Raw genomic sequence first — 15,338 nt, 5'->3', positions numbered from 1 at the left:
CCTCTCCTGCCTGCTCCCTGCCCCCCCCCCCCACCTGCCTCACCTAACCTTCCAACGTTCCCCCCCCCCACCCCCCCGGCTCAGGTGTGCTTATATAGAATCTCCCAGAAAGATTTCCATTCACTGGGACGCATTATCCCATTCACGTACACGTGCTGCCTTTCAGATTATAAATAAATAAATAACCAAATGAATCTTGGGGGAAACTGAGGCAACAGACGGGAGGAAGTGGAGCCCTAAGAAGCATGGGTCACCTGACTGACATCTACCGCCTGGCCTGGGCGTCACATCTGCCCCTGTGGCAGGAGTGGAGATTGTGGCCAGAGGTCTGTCGAATTGAATGGGGGGTGCGCACCAGCCAGGAGAAGGGGGGGTGCCCGATGGGCCAGGAATGGAGCCCCTGGGCACAGCGCTGGTCTTCCTGGTGCAGTTCTGGGGTGAGGACGGGGGTCTCCCTCCCCCCTGCCCTCCTTCCTGTTGTCCATCACCGCGGCGGCCTGCCCTCTGCCCAGAACCCCTGGAAACCTCTCCCTCTGCTCTGCTAGACACGGCCTGTTTCTCTCTGATACGCAGAACCTTCCAAGGGTTGCAGGTTCGGGGCGACCGGGGGCTGTTGATTAAGCACCCGGCTCTCGATTTAGGCTCAGGTCGTGATCTCACTGTTCGTGGGATCAAGCCCCACTCATGCGCTGACAATGCGGAGCCTGCCTGGGATTGTCTCTCTCTGCCCCTCCGCCCCCCTCTCAACATACATATATAAACTTAAAACAAACAAAAAAAAAACAAACCAAAAAACATCACAAAACAAGGGTTGAAGGTTCTAGCAGGGATCCTCAGAGCGGGGCCCTAGGAGAACATTCACACCACGCCCTGCACACCAGTCTCTCAGCAACACGCTCCTGCGCGTTCTTTCTTGCCCTTGGCTGACCTGCTGGCTTTTCTTTCTTTCTTTCTTTCTTTCTTTCTTTCTTTCTTTCTTTCTTTCTTTCTTTCTCTTTCCTTCTTTTTCTTTCTTTCTTTTCTTCCTTCCTCCCTCCCTTCTTTCCTTCCTTCTCTTTCTTTCTTCTCTTTCTTCTTTTCCTTCTTTCTTTCCTTCTCTCTTTCTTTCTCTTTCGCTTTCTTTCTCTTCTTCCTTCCCCCCTTCCTTTGTTCTTTCTTTCTTTTCTTTCTTTTTTTCTCTTTCTTTCTTTGTTCCTTTGTTTCTCCCTTCCTTCTTTCTTCCTTCCCCCCTCCCTTCCTTTTCTCTTTCTTTCTTTTTTCTTTCTTCCTCCCTCCCTTCCTCTCTTTCTTTCTTTCCTTTCTCTTTCCTTCTTTCTTTTTCTTTCTTCTTTTCTTCCTCCCTTCCTCCCTTCCTTCCTTTGTTCTCTTTCTTTTCTTTCTTTTTTTCTCTTTCTCTCTTTCTTTGTTCCTTTGTTTCTCCCTTCCTTCTTTCCTTCCTTCCCTCCTTCCTTCTTTCTCTTTCTCTTTCTTTTTCTTTTTTCTTTCTTCCTCCCTTCCTTCCTTTCTCTTTCTTTCTTCTTTCTTTCTTTCTTTCTTTCTTTCTTTCTTTCTTTTTCATTCTTTTCTTCCTTCCTTCCTTCCTCCCTTATTTCCTTCCTTCCCTTTCTTTCTTTCTTTCTTTCTTCTCTTTCTTTATTTCCTTCCTCCCTTCCTTCCTTCTCTTTCTTTCTTTTTTTTCTTTCTTTCTCTTTCTTTGTTCCTTTGTTCCTCCCTTCCTTCTTTCCTTCCTTCCCTCCCTCCTTCCTTCTCTTTTTCTTTCTTTCTCTTTTTTTCTTTCTTCCTTCTGTCCTTCCTTCCTTCTCTTTCTTTCTTTTTTTTCTTTCTTTCTCTTTCTTTTCTTCCTTCCTTCCTCCCTTCTTTCCTTCCTTCTCTTTCTTTTCTTTCTTCTTTTCTCTTTCTTTCTTCCTTCTCTTTCTTTCTTTTTTTTTCTTTCTTTCTTCCTTCTTTCTTTCTTTTTCTTTCTTTCCCTTTTGTTTTTCTTTCTTTCTTTTCTTCCTTCCTCCCTTCTTTCCTTCCTTCTCTTTCTTTTCTTTCTTTCTCTTTCTTTCTTTCTTTCTTCCTTCTCTTTCTTTCTTCCTCTTCCTTTCTTTCTTTCTTCCTTCCTTCTCTTTCTTTCTTACTTTCTTTCTCTTTCTTTCTTTCTCTTCTTCTTTTCTTTCTTTCTTTGTTCCTTCCTTCCTTCCCTCCTTCCTTCCTTGTTTCCTTCCTTTCTTCCTTCCTTTTCTTTTTTCTTTCTTTCTTTTCTTTCTTTCTTTCTTTCTTTCTTTCTTTCTCTTTCTTTCTTTCTTTCTTTGTTCCTTCCTTCCTTCCCTCCTTCCTTCCTTTTCTTTCTTTCTTTCTTTCTTCTTTCCTTCCTTCTCCTTCCTTTCCTTCTTTCTTCCTTTTTTCCTTTCTTCCTTTCTTTCCCTTCCCAACACGCCCAGGTTGATCCCACCTCTGGGCCTTTGCACCTTCTGTTCCTTCCACCTGAAACACCTTTCCCCGGATTTCATCTCTCCAGCATCAGCTGTCATGGCATCTCAAAGGCCAGGCACTTGATGCAAACGCACACATTCCAGGGGGGTCTGACGGGCACCTCAGACTTCTCCTGGCCCCAAGCAAACTCTTCTCCTCCAGCCCTGCTTCTCCGCCAGTGTCCTCCATATTGGCCGAAAGCCACCTGATTCACACAGTCCCTGAGGCTAAAGCCTTGGCCATCGGCCACCTCGCCCTCTCTTGATTCTGTCCTTCTTCGGCCCTTCCGGGGGCAACCTTCAAAATCTATTCAGATTCTGTCTGCTTTTCCCCAGGGTCCAGATCCTGACGCCACTCTCCTGGACCCTCGTCCCACAGCCAGCCCTGATCCTCCCAGCCCACACTCTGTCCTTAACCAGGGCAGTCAGGGCCACCTTTTTAACACTTAAACTGAACCCCGTTTCCTCCCCGCTCCCCTGCTTTCCCATCACACTCAGATTAAAAAGCAAACTGGGGCGCCCGGGTGGCAGTCTATTAAGTGTCCGACCTTTGATCTTGGCTCAGGTCATGATCTCATGCGGGTTCAAGTCCCGCATTGGGCTCCGTCCTGATGGCGCAGATCTGCTGGGGATTCTGTCTCTCCTTCTCTCTGCCCCTCCCCTACTTGTGCTCTCTCTCTCTCTCTCAAAATAAACTGTTAAAAAAAAAGATTAAAAAGCAAATTTCTCTGCTTTCCACATGCCCACCTGCCCACCTCAGCCAGACCCCACCTTGCGGCCTCCAAAGCCTTGTATAGGCCATCCCCTCTCTGATTCTGCTTCCACCCTGTCTCCCCCGCGCCCACTCTGTTCCGGCCCCAAGGGCCTCTTCACTCTTCCTTTAACCTCCCAGGAGTGATCGTGCCCCAGGACCTTTGCATGGACTGCGCCCTCTGCCTGGAGCGCTCCTCCTCCCTATTTTCCTTTCTTCCCACACGACTGGCTACTTCTTACCATTCCAAACATCACCTCTTCCGAGACCACCCTCCACAACCAGATTCTCCCTCATCTCATCCTTATCCTCCATTGTGATTCTCACTGCACGACTTCCTGGGTCTCTCTCTCTGTCAGCTCCACCATGGCAGGAATGGTTGTCTGTCTCCGTCACCTCTGTGACTGTGTCTGTGGTGTCCAGAACAGGACCCGGCACACGCGGGGCAGGATTGGTGTGCCTCAGTGAGAAGTGACCCTGCAAAGACCATGTAGTGTCACCTGTGTGGGCTAAGAGAGTAAGTCCCATAAACACACACACACACACACACAGAAAGGCCTTACTCACGTCTTGTGTCCCCTAGTCCTGCAAGGAACTGCAGGCCTCAGTGTGCAGCAGGGTCCCAAACTGCCGCAGGTGAGGGAGGACAGCCAGGTGACCTTGGCCCGCCAGGTGGTGCAGTCCCAAGCCTGGGGGCAGCAGCTCCGTGTCGGGGGGAAGAAGGACGGTGTCTTCTTGTGTGACTCACATGTCACCAAAGGCAGGTTCAGCCTGGGGGTCCGCGGGCCCCGGTGGCAGCTTTCCTGGGAGTCGCGTGGCAACCTCAACCTGCGGGGACCTCGGGACCCTCAACGACAGCAGGGACCACACGGGCTGGGTGACCGTGGAGATTCCTGAGTTGGAGATGGCTCAGGGCAATGGCATGAAGCGTGTGGCCGACAAAGGTAGGAGGCAAGTGGAGGGAAGATGTGGGCCCTTGGGACTTACAGAATCTTAAGACCCTAGAATCTCAAACTCCTAGAAATCTAAATTCGAAATCCTTCAGATCGGATTCTTACAGAGACCTTGCAAACTCAAGAACATCAAATTCTAGAATCACAGAACCAAAGATATGCTGGAATGGATCATTCTAGACCAGGACTCAGAAAACTCTGTCAAGAGTAATTATTTTTTGCCTTGTGGAGCTGACATTCTCTGTTGCCACCACTCCCGGCTGCTGTGGTAGCCGGAAAGCAGCCCTAGACTGGACATGCGTGAATGTGTGGGCCTAGGTTCCAATAAAACTTTATTTAAAAAAAAAAAAAAAAAACAGGCAGGGGGCCTAATTTGGTCCACAGTCTGCAGTTTGCTGAGCCCTCTTCCAGAATATCGCAATCATAAAGACTCTTGAATATTTATAGTTCTGGAATTCAGATTAAAAACAATCCCAGGATCTTTCTAAAAATGTGTTATTAAAGTATATCCAACATACAGATGGGGCGCCTGGCCGGCTCAGTCTGTGGTGCATGCGACTCTTTTTTTTTTTTTTTTTTTTTTTTAATTTTTAAAGTGTATTTATTTATTTTTGAGAGAGAGAGAGACAGCACGAGCGCCCCACGGAGCATGCAACTCTTGATCCTGGAGTTGTGAGTTCAAGCCCCACATCGGGCATAGACATTACTTAATAAAAAAACGAATAAAAATATAAGACGGGCGCCTGGGTAATCAAAAATAAAAGCTCTTCAGGAGGCTGATCATGAAAACGGGTTGGGAAACACTGACATAAAGGAATAGACGATTCTGGAATCTTAGCACGGCAGTAGCTTAGTTTGCATAGGCTTTTAGGATTTTCCAGTCTCAGAGTGTGTAAGAGCAGGGAATTCTAGAATCCAGGTGGAAAACCATGGGCTCTCAAGGCTGGAAGGGACCTCGCAGATCGGTCAAGCCAGCTGCCTCCGGTCACAGATGAGAAAACTGAGGCCCAGAGAAGGCTAACACGTGTCCAGGCACGTGCAGCCAGCTTTCTGGAGAGCCCAGCGCGCAGGTTCTCCCCACTCTGCAGGTCTCCTCGCTCTGGGCCAAGCCCTGCACGGGGCAGGGACACTCAAGCTGACCCAGGGCTCCTGCTCTCCCGGCCTGCTCAGTTCCTGGCCCGATGCCCATTCCGCTCCCCTTGGCAGGAGGGCGGTACGTTAAGGCTGTCCTGCCTGTCCCCACCTTCTAGTAACGTGACGCCTGCGTCCAGCTCCCTACAGCTGGCTTCCCCACCCCGGAACGGCTTCTGGAACAGCTTCTCGGCCGCCCGGAGGGACCAACTCCAGTGTGAGAACACGCAAAATGAAGAGGTCGGGGGCACTGGGCCTCATGTTCGTCGCAGCAACTTTGGCTGGAGTTCACATCAATTACACAGCCCTGGAAACAAAGCCCCACTGGGCCGGTCACTTGCTGTGTGACCTTGGGCAGGTAACTTGACCCCTCTGTGCCTGATTCCTCAGCGATGGGTTAGGTTAGGTGAGTTTGAAGTAATCATATCTACAGAGTTTATTACCGGGTCTGGAACATGATAAGTCCTCAGGAAACGTCAGCGATTATTTCGATCTGTTATGTGGATTACATTCGGCCAGACTCACAAGTTCAGGCCAGTGTAAGCTTTTTCTTTCGTTTCTTTCCTTTCTTTTTCTTTCGCCCCCCCCCCCCCCCGAAACAGAGAGAGAAAGGGGAGCTGAGGTGAGCAACACTTTTGCTCAAAGCGGGGCTGAGACCCAGTTCCCTTGTATGCAAAATAGGCTAGACACCAGGATTGAGCTCAAAACCCAGGAGTCGTGAGGGCGTCGGATCCCATCGCCAGCATTGTGGAACTCACGGTGGGGACGGTGGAGCTCACGACCAGGGGGATGGGGCTCATGGCGAGAAAAAAAAAAAAAATCCATTTGGCGACTGTTTTGCAATAACCGAGCAAGACGCAGGTGGGTAGCCCCGTTTTTCAGAAGAGGAAACCGGTTCTGAGCGAGCACCTGCCCCGACTCCCGCAGCACGGCAGGGGAGGAATCGTGAGGTCCCACGTGGGGTAGGGAGGCTGTGACCCTGAAGGGTGGAGGCTGGACCCGAAGGTGAGCACCCCCACCCCCACCCCCGCGACACGCAGGTTCCTCCTCTGCAGACCGCCTGCTGCCCAACGCGAACCACACCTCCAGCCACCCAGGTGAGCCCCCGCCGCGAGTCCCGCCTCCAGCTCCGCCCCCTGCGCCCCGCCCCGCCCACCCCCCTCTTCAGGACTCCTGGTCGCGCCGCCGGTGGCAGGGGCCGTGGCCGTGGCCGTGGCCGTGGCCGCGGGCGCGGGGACTCAGGTAACCGCGCAGGTAGCCGGGAGGACGGCCGGCGGTTTCCGCCGGCGGCCCTGCCCCCGCGTGGCGGAGGCGGGAACTGCAGCTACTTGGCGAGGCCGCGGCGGGCGCCCCACCTGCCCCTTCTGGAAGGAGCGCGGGTGGGGCTGCGGGGTTGGGGGGAGAGACGGAGAATAAAGGGAGAAGTCTGGCCCCAACACTCGTGTTCTGCAGAAGCGGAGGAAGGCTGGAGAAAGCCAGGCGGTCTCCTCTGTTTTTCCCCTGTTAGTCTGTGGCATCCCTCCCTCCCCCCCACACCCGTGCAGGGGATCCTCTCTAGGGTAACGTCCTCTACCAGCCCCGGGGGCGCCCAGAGAAGACTGAGGCGTGGCCAGTGGAGGGGAAGGTGCTGGACATCCCCACGGAGGTCCAGACGGGTCTATTCGATCTCTTTCCCGCAGACCCCCAGACCCAGACCCCCAGCCACGTTTGGCCCAGAAGCCTTGCCCCAGCCCCAGCCCGGGTCCCCCCATCTCTACAGTCGGTGTCTCCCCTGACCCACGCCCCTCTGGGCAGCAGAAGCCAAGAGGGCTCCTTGAAGAGGGATCGGAACCCAGAAAAGAGACCCACTCCCCCCCCTCCCCCCCCCCGCCAGTGGCCACGTGAAAATGTGACTGATTTCCAGAAGGGGTCGGGGAGCCCAGCCGCACAGCCCAAGACCCGTGTCCTCACAAGGAGGCTGGATTCCTCCCTCGCCCTCTGGGCACTCAAAGGCTCATAAAGAAAGGAAAGGCAGATTTTGTGGTGACTTGGGGAGCGTTAAAGATATCGGAGCGGTCGTCTGGGGGCCCCTGAGCCCCAGGACGCCTGGAGGGGTCCGCTGTGGTGAGGGGGCTCTGTGATGACAGGCCAGCTCCCTCCTCTTATCCTTGGAGGGTCACGTCCAATTAGCAGAGAAGTGATGCCCCCAACCTCTACCGGGCGCCTTGAGCCGGAGGCACCGCCCTCCCTGGGTAGGCTTGGAGATGGATGGCAAGGCGGGACATGGGGGTCCCTGGAATTTATCAGCCCCCGGGGGCTCTGGCTCCACTGTCACCTTGAAGTGACACCAGCTGGGACCGGCTCCCCTCCCCCATTTCTGCTGTTTCCATGGGGACAGATGTCCATTCGCAGCAGCATCCGGGCCATGGCTGCCCGCCCCGGCGGAAAGGAGGGGCCGGGTGGGGGCAGGGCTGGCCTGAGAGCCTCCCCCCCTCCCTCGGTTTCTCCATCTTTGTATCTGCCCGGGATCGGCTCTCTCCGGGTTTTCATCTGACTTCATACTCTCCCTGTTTCCCTCAAGCCCTCTTAGTTGTGGTCCATCCCCCAGCCGGGGTGGGGGAGACCCGTCTCCCTTCTTTCCCTGGGGCCGGGATCCCCGCCTCCCAGAAAGGACACTTGAAACGCACAATAACTTATTTATTTTCCAGGCCAGAGGAAGGCTGGGAGACGCAGTTCTGTACCCTAGACCCCGGGAGAGGGCCAAGAAGCGGCCCCGATGAAGGCCCAGGGCTTGGAGGGGCAGCGAGCGTCTCCCTCCGGCTTCCCTCCAGCAGCGACTCTGGGCCCTCGCGGTGCAGGGCAGGGGCTGAAGCTCCTGGGCTCAGGGCGTCTGCACGACCACCGGGTACAGTAGGGCCAGGTGCTCAGCGCCCTGCACGGGCAGCGGCCGGGAGCTGTAATGCAGGACCAGCTCCGGGACGCTGGCGAAGGGGCCGCTGTGCTGACCCAGCACGAACTGGTTCTCTCGGGTCCGGGCGAACTTCAGGTGCAGGAAGCCCTGGCTGCCCCTGGGGGACAGGCATCGCAGAGCGCCTTGATCACCCCAGACCTGCTCAGGCTCTGCGAGCCTAAAGGCAGGCTGGAACACAGGCTGCGCTTTTTCTCCAAACCTTCTGAGCCCGTGCCCTACCCTTCCGGGGCTCCCCGCCGCTTAACCTTCAGTCGGGGGGTCCCTCTCCTTTCTAAACTGTCTGCCCAATGGAATGACCTTGAACCTCAGAATCATTGTATCCTTAGCATGAAGGAAGCGCTCGTGGCAGGGGCAGGATTGAAACCTATTCTCCAAGCTCTCTTCAACCTTGTTCTTTTAGGGATCTCACGCTCGGATGCCCAGCAGAGTTTGGGGGCTTGTTATAATCCGACACACTTAGAATCTTAGAGACGCACGTAGAGTCGGGATCTCCAACTGAAATGCCCATAAGGGCCACTGGGAGACTCTGGCCCCGATGAACACAAACGGATACAATTCAACTTTTGGACTGGAGGAGTTGGAAGGAAAGGTCTGGGGGCGCCCGGGTGGCCCAGGCGGTTGAACTGCGAGTCGATTTCGGCTCAGGTCGTAATCTCACAGTGAGCTCGTGAGCTCGAGCCCCTCGTTGGAGCCTGCTTGGGATTCTCTCTTTTTTCTCTCTCTGCCCCTCCCCCGCTTGCTCTCTCTCTCTCTTTCTCTCTCTCAAAATAAATAAACTTAAAAAAAATAAAGGAAACATCTCACCCGCATCCTAGATTTACTGGAGACCACGCCCTCTGGCCCTACAAGGCCCGCCCCACTGGTCCCATAAATCCCGTCCACTTTCCTGAATCCCGCCCTCCCCCACCCCCCACAGCCCCGAAAGCCCCGCCCACTGGCTGCTGGCCCCAGGCTTGGCTGCCACCGAATTAACCCGAAAGCCAGAGGCGGGCAGTTCTGCGACCCTCGGTGCCTCCAGGGGGGCTGGGGTCTCACCTGAGGGACAGGGAGCAGTCTTGGGGACTGGTCTCGCTGAGCCGCACGAGGTAGCTGCCTTCCTTGCAGAGCGACAGGAGGCTCTCGGCATCGGCCCGGCTCAGTGGGCCGTGGAACCACCTAGGGGGTGGGGACAGATGTCTCCTCAAGGGTCATCCCCCTTCAAACGCACCCTGGGGCCTGGTGCAGGCACAGCCGATTCAGGGACTTGTGTGACCTCCAGGCAAACAAGTGACAAAAATTCCCCCCGGGGTTTCTCAGGGGGAGCCTGGTTTCCAGGCAGCTGAGCCCAGGTCCACGGGGAGCCGCTCCCCCCAGTTCAACAGATACACCTGACCTTGATCTCTACAGCCTCCCCAGGCGAGGTCCCCAGTGTCCTGTGTCCCCTTCCCTAATCCCTCAAACTGAACCACTTGCGTGGGGCTTTCACGAGACTTGCCACATCCCGTATCCCCACCCACCTGTAGCAACCTTTCCCGAATATTTCCCTGCAATGTGCTCAGGGAGAGGTTAGCGGTTGCGAGCCGGGGGCTCGAAGGCAGACGAGCGCCCAACAGACTCGGCGGTTGTTTGCAAAGAAAGACCCTTCCCCCCCGGTGCCCCCTTCTTCACCAGTCAGTTCTGTGTCACGGTTTGGGAACAACCGTGACAAACACGCAGGCTGGTGCCCTCAGGGCTGGACTCGGCGGGCTGTCAGGGACTTCCCGGAGGAACCGCTAGGCTGCAGAGGCACAGAAAGGACCCGGACTCCCCCAGCTTGCGCACCTAGAGGTTAAGCGACTTGCCCAAAGCTGCACAGCCAAGAGACGCAGGGCAGAGACGTGAACCCAGAATCTGATGCCAGGGGGAATGGCCTAGCTAGGTGTCTGTCACGGGGGCAGGCTCCGGTCCCCAGCGAAGATGGGCAGAGGAAAGAACTGAAGTGAACGAATGAGTCCCAGGAATCTGCAGCTGGTACGGGATGGGGAGGGTCCTCCAACTGGAGCTTTCCCACTCACGGCTGTTTCTCCAGGGGCAAGGCCGGGTCCACGCGCTCTGCGGGCTGGGGGCTTCTGGGTGCGGGTTTCCGGAGCTCTTTGGCCGAGCCTGGGGTCCTTTCCCACTCCGGGCCGTCAAACTGCACTGGAGGGGGGAGGGGGAGGGTTAGAGAGGAAACGGTTAAGTCCAACCCCCACCCGGGAGGGGCGGGACCGGGGCAAGCCAATGCACTCTCAGTAGGGAGGCGGTGCCAGCTTGGGCAACCTATCAGAGTCCCCAGTAGGTGGGGCCGGGCTTAAGGGCTGGGGCAGGATTGGCGCAGGAGCAACCAATCGGCCTTCAGAAGAAAGGGGTGTGGTCACTCAGGTGTGCTGGCTTGCAGGGGCGGGGCAGCTCCACGAGGGACCAATCGGAGAGCAAGGGGCGGGGCTAGAGGGGAGGGGTGGTCATTCTGCAGATTCTGGCCAAGTCCTGGAGCCTAGAGCCCCGCCCCCACCCAGACATGGACAGGTAGAGTGAGGCACTGAGCCCCAGCGTCCCTCAGGTCACACAACTTCTGGGGCCAAGCTGGGTTTGCACAACTCTCTCTGGCCCACGTTATTTTATTTCTTAAAGCTGACCGTACGGTTACCCTCTTTACAGAAGAGGAAACTGAGGTCAGAGACTTGGCCATGCTTCCCCCACTCAGGACCTGACCCCAAGCCCACCTAATGACAGTTACTAAGAAATGCTACCCTCTCCCCCAACAGCACTTTCTACCACTCACTTCGCACGCGCCCTGTTCTGTAGGTGCCAGAATGACCCCCGTTTGAGGGGTAAGGCAACTGAGACTGAAAGATAAAGTCTCAAGCGAGTGACATAAACCCAGGCCTAGCCTATCCCTGCACAACACTGAGGATAAAGAGTCGGTTCCATCGCCCTCTAACGATGTTTCTGCTCCCAAGGAAGATACAAGTTCTCCTAGGAAGAGAAATGTATGGTTATCAGTCCTTCACACTTCAGTGAGAATGAGTAAACTATCACGGCGGCAGGCGACTGGGGTCTATTTTGTACGTTGAAGCAGGGGGAAAAGACCAGATCAAGAAATGGAAGGGTGAGGACATTCAGGGCCCGTGGAAGGTCAAGGCCTGGGTCGGAGGGGCACCTGCAAACGCCTTGGAGATGTGGTCTTTCTTCCACTCCCAGGGCTGGTCATACTCATCCGCTGGCCGCTCATCCTCCTGAGGCAGCCGGCTCTGGCGAGGTCTCCTTCCAGAAGGGGGCCCATCTCCTGCCTCTCGGTCCTGCTCCTCATAGGGGGTGTCATACAGCTGCACCCCCTTGCACGGCAGTTCTGGGAGGCCGAGAACACTGGTCAGTGCCCACACCCACCAGGGACCCTGCCACCTGCCCCCAAACTCTCACCCCCCCCCCCCCCCCCACTCACCGCTCACGGCCCTCTGGGCATCGTAGGGCTCCATGTAGCCATCATCTGAAGGTGGCGGATGAGGCTGGGCATCGAAGGGGTCTGAGTACTCGGTGTCGAGTTCCGACTGGAGAGAGAAGTACGGAAGTGGCCCGAGGGGAGTGGGGAGACTGAGCCCAGCGGCGGACACCCCCTCTGGAGGGATGGCGCCCCTCTCTGAATCATCTAACCCTTCCGCTCCACGCGGCTCATTTTCGCCGGGGTTGGGAGTCCTCTCCACCTACCCACCAGGATTTGTGCACAGACGCCAGCTTCTCCTCCTCTCTGCCTCCCTGCAGTTCTGACTCTGACACACAGCCCTGCCTCCCTCCTTCAATAATTGTTAATGCTTGTCAGATGAGGAAAGCAAGGCACAGAGAGGGTAAGTGACTTGCTAAGGGTCACACAGCAGGCGAGTAGGAAGCAGGGTCGTCTGCTTCCCGGAATCCCCGCCCCCTCCTTCCTCTCTCTGTGCTCTTAAACCACTGGGCTCTTCACACAGTCTCTGGCAACCCTCCTCAAATCCTTCTCGGTCTCCACGGAGGGTTTGGGCCGGCTCCCTCATCCTCTAGGGAAAATACTGAAAAAAGCATGGGCATTGGAGGCAGGTCTGGGTCAAGTTCTACTGAGCTAGGGCCCTGCAACCTTGGGCCAGATGCTTCTGTGAGCCTCAGCGTCTACTTCTGTGAAATGGGAAAATAGCGGAGGAGGGGCACTTATAGTGGTGAGGATGTCCCAGGGCTCGGCAGGGCGGTACGGCGGTGACCCCCTCGGATCTGTTTGGGGAGCTGGGGGGGAGAGGACGAGAGGTGTGAGCAGGGGACAGGAGGACAGGGGGACAAAGCGGGGCCAGAGAGGCAGTGGGACCACCAGCGCCGTGCACCGGGAAGGCACAGATATCAAACTCCATTCAGCAGGTGGAGGACTGAGGAGGGCCTGGCTGGGGCCCTGGCCTCCCCATGAAACAAGCTTCCCCAAATCCAGGCAGCCCAGCCTGGCCCTCCCGGCCCCGCGGTCTCCTGGGGCCACCCCACCTCTGGGACTCAGCCACGCACCTCTTCCCCGGGGCTGCCCAGCAAGACCTTGGCTCTGGCCGTGTCTGCAGCTTCCACCTTGATGAGCCGGTGCTTGGGAGAGTCGTACTTGGCGTCTCCGAGGCCCTTGGAGTCCCCGGCGCCGGCAGGGTCCGACTCCAGGCGGCTCTCCGAGTCCTCATAGGGGTCCTCGAAGTCCAGATTCTTCTGTTCCCGGTAGGCCCTCAGGATGTCGCTCTCCGTGTAGTCGGGGGTGGGCGGCTGCGGAGGGGGCCTCCGACCGCCAAAGCTCAGGTAGTCGCGTAGCCACTTGGCCATTTGTGCGTGTGTCACGCCAAACCTGGCCACGGTCAGAGGGGGACCCACATGCCCCCTTTCTCCGAAGAGTTCCCGGGGAGGATGGGGGAGGAGACGGGTGGGGGGGAGGAGGAGGAAGAGGAGGAAGGAGAGCAAAAGTCCACCTTAGCCCGGCTCGGCAAGGACGGCGCGGAAAGGGGGCGCCCCGCAGGGCCCTGAACGCCGAGCGCCGGGTGGCCGGGCCAGGGCGAGGGGCATCCGCGGAAGCGCGCGGAGTTTCCGCGGGAAGCGCGGTTCCCGTGCGCCGCTCGGCCGCCCGCCGCCTCCGGGAAGCTCCGGGATTCCCTTCTGGGGTCTGGGGTCGGGGCCAGCGCCGCCCGCGGGCGCCCCCAGCCCCGGCTCAGCCCGGACGCCTGGGTGCTCAGCGCAGCGGGCGGGCTCCCCCGGGGCGCGGGCGCCGCGCGCAAAGTTGGGCCACGGGGACGGTGACCTCCGCGCGGCGCATCCTTTGTTGCGCTCGTCTCCGCTCCGGGGGGAGCCCGGGTCCCGCGGCCCCCGGCCCGGCCGCCTCGATCCCACCCCAGCCGCCGGCACAAAGGGAAATAAAACCTCCTCCAATCCCCCTTCACGCTTTCGGAGAGACTTTACCCGCCGCGGCCGGGAGGTGGGACTTTGGGGAGGGGGCGCGCGGGCGGACGCCCCAGCCCCTGCCGGCCCCCAGCCGCGTCCCGGGCAGCGACGTCAAGGCTTCCCCGCCTCCCCCTCCGCGGCTTCCCCCGCCCCCTCCGCTCCCCCTGCGCCCCCCTCCGAGGTGACTGAGACCTTCAGCTGTTCTGGGAGGGGAGGGGAGCCGCTGCCCGCGCTGGGAGGGGGGGTGCGGGGCGGGAGTCGCGGGGCCGAGGCCGCGGCAGCTGGACACTGACCCGGAGGACCGCGGCTGGCAGGAGCGAGCGTGGAGCGCGGGAGGTGGGAACAGACGGGACTGACCTTGCTCACGAGAGCGAGAGGTGCAGAGGCGGGGGACGGGGCGGGGAGGGGGGGCGGCGCGGAGAGGAGGCGAGGTGGAAATTGGCCGGGAGACGGGGGTCTGGATTTGGCCGCGAGAAGGGGTGAAACTGACCGGCAGAGGGGGTGAGAGCCACCACCGTTGAGGGTTGAAATTGAGCCAGCCTCTGGCCGCGCAACTGACCAGCAGACTGTTCCAGAGGTCACTGGCTGAAATTGATATTGATGCCGCGGAAGCAGGCGAGGGGCGACGGGAAGGGACGGGGGCCTGGCGTCCCCTTCCCAAGAGGACGCTTCTCTGCACCCCCCACCCCAGGGGACCAATCGCAGCCTGGGGGAAGGGGGCCGGGGCAGCTGGCCGTGGGAAGGGAGATGCTATCTGTGCCTGGCGCGTGTCCTCAGCATCTGTCCCTTTGTGGCTTCTGGGGGTGGAGGCAGGGAGGGGGACGGAGACGAGAGGGGTCTCGCCTGGCCTGGCCGCCTGTTGGCAGCTGCGGCTGTCGGGGGCCGGGAGGGGGGGTGCGGGGCGGGGAGGGGGGGTTGGTGAGGACGCTAAGAGGTCTGGGGCAAGGGGACCAGAGAGGTGTGCTGCTGGCCAATTCCAGAGCAAACAGGCCTTTTCTTTCCTCACAAGGGGGCTTGCTCAGCTCCCGCTAATGCTGAAGGAAGAGAGGGGTGATCGGGAAGAATGGGACTCCAGGTTCCCTTCTCCCAGTGCCCCCCTCCCCCAGGGCGGGCAGGTGCCTGTGGCTGGGAGGGGGGTGGGGAGGATCAGAGAGAAGTCCGGAGCTGACAGTTGAAAATGCCCCTGGAGAACGACAGTGGGTCGAGCAAGGTCTATGCTGTCTGTGCCTTGCTTTCCCGGTTTGAAAAGTGGGGCTTCTAACAGGAAGCCCCCCAGGGAGCTCAAGGAAGGCTTGCGGGAAAGGAGTGAGTTATTTTTTTCCCCCATGGGGAAACCGAGGCACAGAGAGGGGGAGGACTTGCTCAGAGCCAGCCCGCAAGCTCATTGCCTGATTTGGTTTGGCCGGGGTGGCTCTGGAGACCCAGCAGAGTGTCTTTGTGGAATTAGTGGTTCCCCGTCTCCCGCCCCCATGCACACCGTTAGCCCCATTCTGCAGGCCGAGAAACTGAGGTCCAGAGCTGACGAGGCAAAGCCTCTCGGAGCAGCAGAGGCCCCCATGGGCCTTCCTCTTTTCTGCTTTGGCCGTGTGGCCCACATGAACCTGTTGAACTCGGTCCTCCTCCCGCAGCCCATCCGGACGCCCCCCACCCCGCCCCGCCCTCTCCGATCAGCGACAAGGCAG

The 15,338-nt window shown here is 57.9% G+C and overlaps 2 protein-coding genes across 2 annotated transcripts; one reads left to right on the top strand and one right to left on the bottom strand.

Moving 5' to 3' along the window:
* The first annotated feature begins 391 nt into the window (after positions 1–391).
* TMIGD2 (transmembrane and immunoglobulin domain containing 2) lies at positions 392–7,172 on the top strand. Its single transcript, XM_053898040.1, is given in 7 exon segments — positions 392–437; positions 3,788–4,061; positions 5,408–5,505; positions 6,329–6,385; positions 6,457–6,530; positions 6,833–6,985; positions 6,987–7,172. Coding segments are annotated over 7 exon segments (888 nt in total).
* A 775-nt stretch (positions 7,173–7,947) lies between these two features.
* Positions 7,948–14,422, bottom strand: SHD (Src homology 2 domain containing transforming protein D). The gene is made up of 7 exons (XM_019430830.2): positions 14,147–14,422; positions 12,751–13,102; positions 11,678–11,783; positions 11,396–11,584; positions 10,272–10,395; positions 9,274–9,393; positions 7,948–8,335 (listed from the first exon to the last, which is right to left on the bottom strand). Exons 2-7 carry the CDS (start codon positions 13,045–13,047, stop codon positions 8,149–8,151), a joined length of 1,023 nt encoding a protein of 340 aa, XP_019286375.2. The 5' UTR covers positions 13,048–13,102; positions 14,147–14,422; the 3' UTR covers positions 7,948–8,148.
* Positions 14,423–15,338: the final 916 nt, after the last annotated feature.

This window comes from Panthera pardus, unplaced genomic scaffold (genome assembly GCF_024362965.1).
Source record: "Panthera pardus isolate Hobbes unplaced genomic scaffold, ASM2436296v1 HiC_scaffold_8, whole genome shotgun sequence".
NCBI lineage: Eukaryota > Metazoa > Chordata > Mammalia > Carnivora > Felidae > Panthera > Panthera pardus.
The sequence above is the reverse complement of the archived record's forward strand: the minus strand, read 5'-3'. Positions and strand labels throughout refer to the sequence as shown.

Bases quoted from the DNA above. Each gene is read 5' to 3' on its own strand.
- SHD (XM_019430830.2), bottom strand. From the start codon at position 13,047: ATGGCCAAGTGGCTACGCGACTACCTGAGCTTTGGCGGTCGGAGGCCC. The intron at 11,784-12,750 runs GTGCGTGGCTGA...TTCTCTCTCCAG, and splicing joins TGGGCAGCCCCGGGGAAGAG to TCGGAACTCGACACCGAGTA. The intron at 8,336-9,273 runs GTGAGACCCCAG...CCTGTCCCCCAG, and splicing joins GACTGCTCCCTGTCCCTCAG to GGGCAGCCAGGGCTTCCTGC.